A 13027-nucleotide genomic window follows, 5' to 3' on the forward strand; every position below is an offset into this window, starting at 1 on the left:
CATAATTATCTGTCTCTGATAAGCAAAGAAATTGCCAGGAAGTCATTTATTCACTTAACAATGCTTAGCCCTTGATTGCAAACACAGGAAGACTCAATAAGCCTTAGCTTCTGCCTTAGGAGTTTAGTCTGCTGGGGAAAGCAAAACAATCTAGCACAGGGGGTGAACCATGAAGGCTGTGCAGGCAGTACACGTTGACAGAATGCTTAGATCATAACTTGGGGTGTTGAACTATGTAGACGCTTTACGAATCACAGGGTCTGGGGCCTTTGGGAACTTGCATGGAGATCATGCTTGAGAAGAGGTGGGGTGGGCGATCCTGAAGGTTTTCATTTTTTTTTAATGTTTATTCATTTATTTTAAGAGAGAGAGAAGGGAGGGCTAGACAGAGAGAGAATCCTAAGCAGGTTCTGTGCCGCCCGCGCAGGGCCCGCTGCGGGGCTCAAAGTCACAAACCACCAAATGGTGACCTGAGCTGAAATCAAGAGTCAGACACTTAACCAACTAAGCCAACGATCCTGGAGGCTTTTTAACCCCACACTTTAGGCGATGTGATGGCTTTGGGGACCGTGTCCGTGGTGGCAGAGAGGAGGCTGAGCTGGAGCTGGGGGAGGGTGGGGGAAGGCGGGTCCTGAACCCCAGGCTGAGGAGGATGTGTCTGGAGGCACATCCCGACTGGAGCACAGCTGTTCTGGGACCCGTGTGCCGCGGTGGGGAAACGGTTGACTTGTCTCCGGCCTGTTGTGTCCTCGTCACGGCCCTCTGGGTGTTCGTGCCTAGATGCACAAGTTGATTTTTGGCCCAGCTGTTTGGTGCGGGACTGGGAATGGCGCATAGGATTCGTCTGGGGGCATGGACGTGCGCCACCTCGGGTCAACGTGGGGGGAAAGGCTCTGAGGCCTCGGCACGCCCTGCAGGAAGGACTACAATGACTCCGGGTGTCAGGAGGGGGGTGGAGGCAGGACACCCCTGCTTTAGACCCCTGTCTGATGTGAAGCTGTAGAGAGGCATGAAATGGGCAAGCTGCTCTCATTTCCCCCCCTTTCTAGCGAATGACACTAAAAACAATTCAAATGGCTTAGGTAGAAGAAGGAAAGTTCTAGAAGGCGGCCAATGCCTTTGGTAACTAGGAAAGGGCAGGGGAGCAGCGGGCCTCAGAGGCAGGGGAATGTGGGGGGAGCCCCTCTTTCCGCCTCTCCCGCTCTCTGGGTATGGGTACTGTGTTCTCTCAGTCCAGAGTGGCTTCTCTCGGGGGGCGGGGGAGGCTGCTTCCCTCCGGAGCCTCCTACCTCAGCTGCCCGTGCCAGAGGAGTGCTTCCCAAAGGTCAGGGGCAAAGTCTCAGGGAGGGTTCTGTCAGGGAACACTGGCCTGCAGGTCTGCCCCACGGAGCCGGTGCGAGGCCCCGGGCTGCCTCTGCGCACCTCACACCTGCTGTCGGAAGGCCTCTGTGACGAGGCCGGACCGCGTTCACGCAGGCGACTGTCCTGCTGACAGTTTATAGGTTCCTTAAGGCCTATTGCAGGTGGTGGGCCCCTCTTTTCAAAGGAACAGTCACAGCAGAGAAAGAGAAACTTGGGGGCCATTTTCAGATGTTACAGTGCTGACCCCCTCTCACCCCTCATCCAAGGCCTTGAATCTCAGATTTTCTCATCCGTAGCTTCTTAACTGACTGATAGTTTCAGGGATCTCCCTGTGGAAACGGGCTGTTTTTGCACCAAATATTTTCTCTTTGCCGGGTAAACAAAGCAAAGGTTCTGTAAATGTTGCAGGGATTACACTGAAATAACCTACGGAGGTTGTCATGGCCGGTACCATGAACCTGAACCAGACCTGGGTTCTGGCCCTGGCATTCCTGCCCACGCCTCCGCCACAGGCGGTGTGGACCGGGGTTCCGGGGCCCGGGGTGCAGGTTTCAGCTCTGGGGCTCACTACACTGTGACTGTGGTCAGCCCCCCCAGATCCTTGAGCCTTGGTTTCCTTGCTCTGGACATTTTAACCCAGTCGTGTCGCTTTATTCAGTCCTTTCTATTTATAGGATTCTGTGAGCATATGCAGCGACGTGTCATGCTCATTTGGGGCTGCAGTAACAAATTGCCACAAACTGGGTGACTTAAATCCATACAAGTTTATTCTGTCATAGTTCTGGACTATGCTTCCCATTCCGAGGCCTACTCCCCAGAGATAACCACTCTTGTTCGCTTCCCAAGGCCTTGCAGAACTTCTCCCGGTAGATCAAGTGTACACACACACACACACACACACACACACACACACACCCTTAAGCTTTCCAAGTGGCTCCACAGATTGTTCTCTAGCTTGTTTTATTCACCTTCATCGCGCATCTTGACATGGCTTCCTTAGATCAGCCTCATGGCTTTTAAAAAAATTTGTTTATTTTTGAGAGAGAGGGAGACAGAGCACAGAAGTGTCAGCATAGAGCCCGACAGAGGTGGGGGGGAAAGGACTCAAACCCACGAACTCCGAGATCCTGACCTGAGCCGAAGTCGGACGCTTACCCAGCTGAGCCACTCAGGCGCCCCTCTTTCTTTCTTTCTTTTTAAACACTTTTGTAAGACTTCGCCGTGGGGAGCTGCACTATAATTGATTAAACCAGTCTCCTGTCAATGGGCATTAATGCTGGTCCCAGTCTTTTCCTATTACCAACAATCTGACAAGTGAGTAATCTTGTATGTGTTCCATTTCCGGTGTGTGCACTCCGCCTGTCAGACGGATTTCCGGAAGTAGAGTCGCCGGCTCAAAGGTTGTCACTTGGTTCAGTATTCCCAAATTTCCTCCTAGAGCAGCTGAAGATGATCCAAAATGTGTTCCTACATTTTCTCTTACTGCTTTTATGGGTTTTTTTCTCAATGTTTTTTTTTTTTTTTTAGTGAGCTATTTGCACGTAATAAAAGTCACAGATTTTAAGCGCACTATTCAATGAGCTTTAACAAGTATATATCTCTGTGTGGCCACCAGTCAATCAAAATGTAGAACATTTCCATTCCCCCCAGAGGTGCATGCATCCCTCTTTGTGGTCCGTAGCCCTCCCTCCCTAGGCAACCACTGTTCTGATTCCTGAGATTTGCCGGGTCTAGAACATCGTCCAAATGGGATTGCACAGTATGTACTCGTTTGAGTCTGGCTCCTTTCACTCATCATATTTTTGAGGTTCTTTGTGTTGCTGTGCCTTTATTGTATGATTTGTGTTGGCTTTCTATTGCTGCCACATCAAATGCCACAGACTCAGTGGCCACGTAAATGAGTTGTGTCACAGCCTGCAGGTCCGAAGTCTGGGTTAGCGTGGCAGGTTCCCCAAGGCTAAAGTCAAGGTGTTGCCTGGCTGGGCTCCTACAGGGAAGGTCTGCAGAGAAGCGCCTTCGAGGCGCATTCACAGCGCAGGCAGGATCTCGTTCCTTGCAGCTGCAGTGTTGAGGGCCCTGTGTCCTCACTGACTGTCACCCAGGGGCCTCCCTCAGGTTCCGGGGCCACCTGCCTTCCTCTTGATGTTGTCTCCTCTCCATCAGCAAGGCAGCCGGTGATGGATCTGGGCTTTTCCTCGTTCCGCATCATCCGCTACCTCTCTCTTGCTGTCTTCTCCGGCATCTTCCTGACTCCAGCCAGAGAAGGTTTCCTGCTTTTAAGGGTCCAGTGATTAGACTGGGTTCACCAGATAACCCAGGATCATATCTTTGTCTAAAGGCCTATAATCTTAAAAATACGTCTACAACGTCCCTTCTGAGTTCCCAGGTTCTGGGGATTGGGGCCTGGGTGCATGTGGTGGGGTGGGCGTGCCCATTGCTTAGCTTACCACACGCTGGGAGTTAGAAATTGAACTTCTTTTCCAGATATTCAGCCAGTTGTACCAAACCGACTCCTTCTTTTCCCGTCTGTTAAAAATCCGTCTTTATCACACATGGAATTCTTTGATAGTAGTGTATGTTTGTTTCTGGATATTCTATTCTGTTCTACCGATCTGCCCACTGTCATGTTACTGTCATCCTTTTAAAATTCAGTAAGTTTTAGGGGCGCCTGGGTGGCTTAGTCGGTTAAGCGTCCGACTTTCGCTTAGGTCATGATCTCGCGGTTTGTGGGTTCGAGCCCCGCATTGGGCTCTGTGCTGACTGCCAGCTCAGAGCCTGGCGCCTCCTTCAGATTCTGTGACTCCCTCTCTCTCTGACCCTCCCCTGCTCACGCTGTCTCTCTCTCTGTCTCCTAGAAATAAATAAACATTTAAAAAAAAAATTCAGTAAGTTTTATAAATATATTTTAAACTGTTAGAGAAGATTTTCTCTGGATCCTTTTTGTTTCTTTTTCCCGTAGACTAGATTTCTACTCGGTGCATCCCTCACGGTCACACGTGACCCACTCTCAGGTTTTTGCGTATTTCCCCAAATTGCATACTTCACACCATTCGAGTCAGTGGCATTGAAATGGCTGTCCTCGGGGGCTAGGCTCTGTGTGTGTGTGTGTGTGTTTGTGTGTGCGCGCGTGCACGTGCGCAGAAGATAATTCAACATTCAATCCATTTATGGATTAATAGCCAGAGCTCCTATTTCTGTCATGCAAGGTAAATTTTGACAAAAAGCTTTGGAGTTGACCCTTCCTGCCCTGCCGTCCTATGGAGTGTGGCTGCCTCCCGAATGTGCCTGACGTCAGTTCATGTCTCTCCATCTTGCCTGCAGCTGGCCTGCTGCGCTGACTTTTTGTTAATCCGCAACTCAAAACCCTCTGGCGCTGTGCTCCATCCGGTGTGGTAGCCGCATCCAGTATGTGGCTATGTAAATTAAGGTTAGGGAAGGTTAAATAAAAAATTCACTTCTTCAGTTGTCCCATCCCTATTTCAAATGTGTAACAGCCACATGAGGCTAGTGGCTCCTGTCTTGGATAGTACAGAACAGAACATTCCCATCGTCTTAGAAAGCTGGAGCAGATGGGGCTGCTTTCCCAATTGTAGTTAAGATGAATTCCGGTACCCCTGCCTGACCTTCACGATCCCAGATTGTTTATCTTTTATAGCCGTTACCTACCTCCCAGCCTCATTTCTGTCCCCTGGCCCCTGGCAGTTCTTGAACTACGAAGCTCAGAGCCTTTGCCTATACTATTCCTTTGGCCCTATTCTTCTTCCCTGGGCCAAATACTCACTATTGGAACTTGGCTTAAATGTCACTTGCCCTCTCCATTCTAAAGTTATATTCTCACTTTGTATGCTTTCTTATACCCTCTACTTTTCTGCTTCAGAAGAAAAATCCATTGGCTATAATATTTGTGTGGTTATTTATTTTATGTCCATCTCTCTAACAGACAGTAAACTTTCACCACCAAACCCCCGATGCCCAGGACAGCGCCTCACCCAGGTTAATTCCACGTAAATATTAAAGTTGGAGCATTCTAAAGTTCTAGGTCCTCTTGAGAGGCACAAATATGTTGGGTGAGTAAGTGAAAATCTCATCAAAAGAGGCCTAGATTTAAACAAATTTTTAATCTTTATTTATTTATGAGAGAGAGACAGAGTGTGAGCAGGGGAGAAGCAGAGAGAGACACACACACAGACTGAATCCAGAGCAGGCTCTAGGCTCTAAGCTGTCAGCACAGAGACTGATGTGGGGCTTGAACTCACAAACCATGAGATCATGACCTGAGCCAAAGTCAGACACCCAACCAACTGAGCCACCCAGGTGCTCCAGAAGAGGCATAGATTTAAAAGCAATCAAGAGACCCCACATTGTTATGTATGGTGGAGATTGTTATCTACGGTGTTTACTTTTTGCTGGGAGTATGGTTTTTAGGATGTAAATTTCACAAGGGTAGTTTGGAGCTGGACTAGCCCACTGGTTTTTGAATCACCATCTTGACTTTGGTGTATGGATAGTTTGGGGTGACTGAGGCTATAAATTAAAGTGGAAGTCATTTAAAACTGATGGATAAAGGGATCGGCTGGAGTGGGACAGCCCCGGGGTTTATGTCAGGCCACTGAGCTGGGCTTCCGTGGGTTGGGGCAGGCTGGTGAGACCGCTGAGGGGGGGTGGACGTGGTGATCTGGTCTTTCTCGTTCTCCTTGAACACCCAGGTAGGAAAAGCTTGGGCCCAGCACTTCATACTTTTCACAGGCCTTTTGAAAAAAATTTGGGAGAGTTTCTTAAGAAAACCTCTACTCCCCATCAGCATTTACAACCCTTCTCCCAGGGAAGAAGGAAACAAAGAAAGAAAGGCCAAGGAAACATATTGGAGTCTCCAGAATGAGTCCTGACTTTGGAGTCATATCCCAGACTGTCTGTGGCCACCTTCTCTCCTGTGGGGAGTAGGGAGAAGTCTGTTTTAAGAATGTTTTCCCCTGGCCTGGGTTCTGAACTATCTCTATCCCTAGTATTCCAGAGTTCGTCTTAGATCAATGACTGTCTTTGGGGAGGTCTTTGGAAAGGATTTTCATAAAACAGGAAAAAACCCCAGGAACAAGACAAGTGAGTTAGCTCTCAAGGTTTCGACCACTCAAATGACGCACGCTGGTGAAGCCTCCCTCCCTCGGCCATTTTAGTGGCCACACACCGAGCCTGTTTGAAGTTTTCGCTCTATGCCTGTAAGTCAGTTGCAGGATTTCATGTGTAGATACACAAGTCATGAAAGCTACAGCAGCCTGGGTCTGCTTTGTTTCAGACTTGCTGGTTTAAAAAACCTACTGCGTGCACTTGTATTTTTCTTATTTCTACTTCCTTGGGTGTAGCCAGGCAGCCCATGACCCCTCCCCACACTGGACCTTGAATCCTGCTGGGGACGCGGTGAAAGTGACTGAAAGCCAGAAGCACAGCTGTGAAACTCTCTGCTTTTAGCTTCCATCACACCACAGCAACTGGAGGTGAGGGCTCAGGGCCGCCACATCCCCACACGCCTTGGGCACTGACTGGGTGCCGACCTCTGGGCCCGTCTTGGCCTTTCAGACTGTAGTTGAAGGTCACGTCACCTCGGTGTGCATTCTAGCGCTGCCACTTTCCATGTGACTGTGGCAAGTAGCTGAACTTCTCTCTGCCCCAGTTTCCCTATGTGTCAAATGGGGATACAATCATGACCATCTCGTGGGTTTTCTTGTGAGAATGAGGTGGCGTGACTGACATCAGGCACATAATGGGTGCGTGGTACGTATTAGCCGCCAAACGTATGTCTTTGCCACTTGTATTTAACAAGCTTATCCTATAAACAGACTGCCCAGTTGTTTTATTTATTTCCTTTTTATTAAAAAGAACAATTTTTTAATGTTTACTTATTTCTGAGACAGAGAACGAGCGGGGAAGGGACTGAGGGGAGACACAGAATCCAAAGCAGGCTCGAGGCTCCAAGCTGACAGCACAGAGTCTGACATGGGGCTTGAACTCGCAAACTGCAACATCATGACCTGAGCCGAAGTCGGGCACTTAACTGATGGAGCCACCCAGGCGCCCCTGCCCAGTTGTAAAAAAAGAAGATTCAGCAACCAAGCCCTCTGTGTTCTAAGGAAGAGATAGAAAGCATTCTTCCCTATAATGAGAATGTGGCAGCCAGTATATCCTATTAAGAAGCAAAAAGCCAGGGGGGCGCCTGGGTGGCTCAGTCGGTTAAAGAGTCAGACTCTTAGTTTCGGCTTAGGTCACGATCTCACGGTTTCATGAGTTCGAGCCCTACATCGGTCTCTGTGCTGACAGTGTGCTTAGGATTCTCTCTCTTGCTTTCTCTGCCCCTCCCCCACTTATGCTATCTCTGTCTGCCTCAAAATAAGTAAATAAAAACTTAAAGAAAAAAAGAGGCAAAAAGCCTTCCTTGTGGCTGGCAATCCCCCAATTTCCTGTGATGTGATTTTACCAAGAAAAAGCAGAAACAAGAGAAGGAATACATTTGATGTTTGCTCACGTGACATTAAAAGCTCACTCTTGATGTCTAGAAGAATATGAAAGAACCCCAAAATTCTGACCTGAGTTGTTTTTATTGTTTTTGTAAATATAGTGGAAATGTTTTGTGTTTGAATTCTTCACTTAAGCCCTTAAAGACTCTCATTTCAATAACTGATTATGAATAACATTCTGATTATTAATGTTGTACATTGCATGGGAGCTGGAAATTCAAAATTAAAACCCTGCCTAATCCTGACGGTGTTAACATTTTGGCATATTTTCAATATATTATATGTGTTGAAAAATCAATTTGGGATTATACGTCTACTTATGTAGACTGTATTTTTCATTTACTAGCATAGCCAATCACTAAATGTTCTTCTACAACACGACTTTTTAATGAATTGTGTGGTGTTCTACCGTATGGATAGTCTATAACCGATTCAGATCCATTACAAGTTATAGGACAGTTAGGGTTACTTCCACATTTTCCCTGAGGCAAACATCCGTAAAACTTAATCTGTCCATGAGGTAGTGCATTTCCCCTGTAAGCAGTGTATCACAGCCCCCAACACTTGGGGTCATTCTTTCAATTCTTTAAGTATTTTCCCATGATACATCGTTGCTGTAATTCTTCATTTCTTTGCTCTCTGGTGAGGGTGGTCTTGTTTATCCACTCTCCATATATTTAGAAATTACTTGTGTTCCTCTGTGAACTGTGGGCTTATGGCCTTACACGTTTTGGACAGATTTGTGGCTTTTTCTTGCAGTGGAAAGGTATTTCTTTTTTTTTTTTTTTTTAAAGAGAGAGAGAGCGAGCGAGAGAGAGAGAGAGAGAGAGAGCAAGTGAGCTAGCAGGGGAGGGGCAGAGAGAGAGGGAGAGTGAGAATCCCACACAGGCTCCGTGTTCAGCTCAGAGCCTGACATGAGGCTTGATTTCACGACTGTGAGATCATGACCCGAGCCAAAATCAGGAGTCAGACGCTTATTAAGCAGCTGAGGCGCTCAGGCGCCCTGGGGGAGTATTTCCAGAAGAGGCATTACTGGGGCACCCGGCTGGGTGACCAGTAGATCATGCCATTCTTGATCTTGGGATTAGGAGTTTAAGCCCCGCCTTGGGTGTAGAGATTCATAAATAAGTTAAAAGAGGCATATTAATCCTTTGTCAGATGTTATGATGATTTTTTCCCCAGTTGTGTGATCACGGCCAGTTTAAAAAGCTGGACATACAGCTGACAATACTCAGAAGAGAAACATGTTTATATTCTGTCGTCAACCAGCTCTGGAACATTTTTTCATGTTCTCTTCAGTCATCTCTGTGTAAATTTGAGCCATGGAATGGGAGAGGTTACTTAGTGGGAAGTGTGGGTGAAGTTTTGTATTTGCTTAGGAACTACGTACCTCCTTCTGATGCAGTTCCTCTGCCTGATGAACGCAGCGCTGTTCCAGAACCCCATCCTCAATAAGCTCATATGGGTTTAAATAAGCCACCACTTATGTCTGCTTGGTCTGCTTCTCCCGTCCCCAAACTCCTCACCACTACTTGAAATGACACGGTTAATAGGAATCATTATCTATCCAAGACGGCTGATAAGATCTGCCATAGATTGTACCGCCTGCCCCCCCAGGAACATGTCCTATGCAAGCGTCTGAATTGTCCTCATAGTTAAGACCNCCCACTGCCGTCCTGGGAGGAGGAGGTCCATGGGCAGGCAGGGCTCCGGACACTTGTCTCCGACCACACACTAGAGGGAATCAGTAATAGACAACCTTCTGGGGGCGCCTGGGGGGCTCACTCTGTTGAGCGTCCGACTTCAGCTCAGGTCATGATCTCACGGTTCGTGGGTTCAAGCCCCGTGTCGGGCTCTGTGCTGACAGCTCAGAGCCTGGAGCCTGTTTCAGAGTCTGTGTCTCCCTCTCTCTCTGACCTTCCCCTGCTCACACTCTGTCTCTCACTCTCAGAAATAAATAAAACATTTTTTAAAAAGTTGTTGGTTTTTTTTGTTTTTATTTTTTTTTTGTAAAACAGACAACCTTCTGGGTTTGGCATTCCAGTCTATTCCACCACGAACACTTAAGTGGCCATTGGAAGGTAGTCTGGGGGACCACAGCAAAGAACGAGGCAGAAGTTGCGATGTGCAGGAAGCAGCGTCAGGGACACATACTCTGGGGGCTGTATTATAGTGTTTTAGGAAGGGAGGGAGAGGCTGTGTCCCTGTGTCCCAGCCCCTTGTATCTGGAGGCCCTAGAACGTTCCCCCTTCAAGAGAAGCCAAGGGCTATCCACTGAGTTTCGCCTGTACCAATAGTCCATGTGGTGCAGGGGTCAAGAGCAGAGACTTGGACGTCAGGTCAGACTGAGGAATGCCTCTCGCAGATCCTGAGGCAAGTGACTCGCACCTCCAGGAACCTCAGCGCCCTCCCCTGCACAGAGGGGACAGTGGCTCCTCGGGGGCCGCGTGGCGGCTAAAGGAGAAGCCACCCGTGGTGCCAGTTACGGGGAGAGCTGCCTGCGGGGGGGGGTGGTCCTGGGCGCCCCCTCCCTCAGTGCCCGGCCGGTCACTAGCACAGAGTCAGTGGAATGGCTCTGGCCCTGCTCCCCCGGGGCGGGAAAGGACTGAGGGAGCCCAGTGTGGTCCCCTGGTGGTGAGGGGCGTTGTCAGGATGTGCTCGCAGCAGGTGGGCGGGGCCAGCGTGAACAAACCTCCGGCCACACTCCCAGCGATGCAGATGCAGCCGTGAAGGGAGCTGGGGCCCGGCTCAGCCTCCCCTCCGCTCTCTCCTCCCAGGATGGACCCCGCAGCTTACGCCGAGCTGTTGAAGGAATCTGGCAACCAGGTTCTTAAGAGCGGGAACTTCTCTCTGGCCATCAGGAAGTACGACGAGGCCATCCAGATTCTCCTGCAGTTATACCAGTGGGGGTAAGTGCTGGGGGTCCGGCCTCCTCTTCCGTTTTGGTAGTAAATGGAAACTCACTCTGCTGCTAAGGTTTTCTTTTCCTTTTCTTATCAGCCCGCCTGGCTTCTGTTTTCTTTCTCCCTCACTTCCTATTTGTCTGCTCTGGACTGTGAGCTCAGAAGCTGCACAGAGAATACCAAGTACTTGGAGGAATGGAAAGTGAAACATAGGACACTGTTGGTAAACACCGCCCCGTTTCCCCTTCTGTCTGGTTAGCGGAATCGGAGTTCCTGGGATGACCTAAGGCTCCAGCCTCTCAGTTGCCACTTATTTCACTTTCTTGGTGATCCTTGCCGGTTACCCGCAGGCTGCGGTGCGCACCCCGGGGGGGCTCAGGCCCACCTCCTCCCCCGCCCCTCCAGCAGACCTGTTTCCAAATATTTCAGTATCACGACGCACTTGGCCACTACAGAGGACCCTGAGAGCAGCTGTCTGTGTAGCTTGTAGCTGTCAGTAGAGCCTCTATTTGAATTTAAAGCTGAGATGAACTTAAAATATATTTTCGTCATCTATTTAACATGTCAATAATAAGCTCATTATTCATTAGCATAAGTAACATTTTAATGAAAAATAAGTATGTTTTCCCAAACTGAAAATTCAGTCAGAAGGGTGGCCGGCACAGTTTTTATTTTTGCAGATAGATCTCTTTACTCTTTATTTTTTATTTTTATTTTTTTTAAATTGTGTTTTATTTATTTTTGAGAGAGAGAGAGATAGTGTGAGCAGGAGAGGGTCAGAGAGAGAGGGAGACACAGAATCTGAAGCAGCTCCAGGCTCTGAGCTGTCAGCACAGAGCCCGATGCAGGGCTCGAACCCACGAACCGTGAGATCACGACCTGAGTGGAAGTTGGACGCTTAACCGACTAAGCCACCCAGGTGCCCCTTTTGGAGATCTCTTTAATGTCAGTCTCATTAGAAGACATCGACTTCTCGTATCTGCTTCTGTTTTCAATCCATTGTGATATCACGCATCATGTAGCCTCTGGAAGATTCCCTGAACTTGGCAGAGAATGTGTGAAAAAGGCACGTACATGGCTCCCTGTTACCGCTGTGACTCCTGACCACAATTTAGTGGTGTAAAACATTTATTATCCTGCAGTTCTGGTGGTCAGGAGCTGAAATGAGTCTCCCGAAGGTAAAATCGAGGTGCTGGGGGCTGGTGTTTTGCAGAGGAGAATCCATTTCTTGCCTCTGTCGGCTCTGGGTGGCTGCCTGCATGGCTTGGCTCTTGGCCCCTTCCTTCATCGTCAAAGCGTCTCCTTCCCCGTGAGCTGCCACATCATGCCACTCCCTCCTGTGCTGTAGCCGCGTCTCCCTCTGTCTCTGTCCCTCATCCAGCACAGTCTCCCCCCGAGATCCCTAAATCGATCACATCTGCAAAGTTTCTTTTGCCAGTAAATGGTAACATTGCTTATGCTTACGTGCCACGCCACTATCGTGAAAGTGGTTTGACCTTGTGGCCCACCCGAAATGGTCTTGAGGAATCACCAGACGCCCCCGGACTGTACCTTGGGAACTGCTGCAGTAGAGGCGAGGTCGGCACGCGTGGGGTGCCCACAGCCTACACCCGTACTGGGAAGCGCCACTGAATTAAACGCCTGACGTGCGGTCCCCACTTCCTACCTCTGTCACCTCGGTGTCTACACACTAGCTGGGTGTGAGTCGAGTGCCATTGGTTTGGGCCTGTAATTCCGCCCCTCCTGGCTCAGATCAGAGCCGGGCCTCGAGCGCCAAGCACTTCACTTTCTTAAACATGCAGCGGTGTGCGTGGCGGCTGCAGGCTGACGTAGGGATTTAGGTGCCTTTGGTTTACGGAGCCAGTGCTCTCGGGAAAAGCGGACTGAGGGACGCAGGATGGGGGCAGGGAACGGCTGCGAGCAGGGAGGCGGCTTCAGCCTGATGGGCCCAGCCCCACCCTGGAGCGTGAGCTGCTCTGGGGCAGGGGAGCTGACCTTTCGGCTCCCAGGCCAGTCGGCCATCAGTTGGTTGCAGGCTGTCTGCCCGGGGAGCCGTCCTAAGAGTGGGGTTGGGTGGGCATCACACCGCGCCAGTGACTGGGTGGGGCAAACAACAGGAACCTATTTCTCCCAGTTCTGGCGGCTGGGAAGTCTGAGGTCAAGGTGCTGGCCAGTTCAGTTCCTCCTGAAAGCTCTCTTCCTGGTTTGCAGATGGCTACCTGAGGGCCCCACTTCCTGACCTCCTCTACACCCAGT

At 49.5% G+C, this 13027-nt stretch overlaps 1 protein-coding gene across 1 annotated transcript in view; it reads left to right on the plus strand.

Moving 5' to 3' along the window:
* The first annotated feature begins 10569 nt into the window (after nucleotides 1-10569).
* TRANK1 (tetratricopeptide repeat and ankyrin repeat containing 1) overlaps nucleotides 10570-13027 on the plus strand; it is a 73402-nt gene continuing 70944 nt past the window's right edge. Inside the window, exon 1 of the mRNA XM_077754258.1 lies at nucleotides 10570-10777. Within this exon, the coding sequence (XP_077610384.1) occupies nucleotides 10647-10777 (131 nt within the window). The 5' untranslated portion in view covers nucleotides 10570-10646. The remainder of the gene's footprint in view (nucleotides 10778-13027) is intronic.

The sequence above is a fragment of the Crocuta crocuta genome, unplaced genomic scaffold, assembly GCF_008692635.1.
Source record: "Crocuta crocuta isolate KB4526 unplaced genomic scaffold, BGI_CrCroc_1.0 scaffold70, whole genome shotgun sequence".
Lineage (NCBI taxonomy): Eukaryota > Metazoa > Chordata > Mammalia > Carnivora > Hyaenidae > Crocuta > Crocuta crocuta.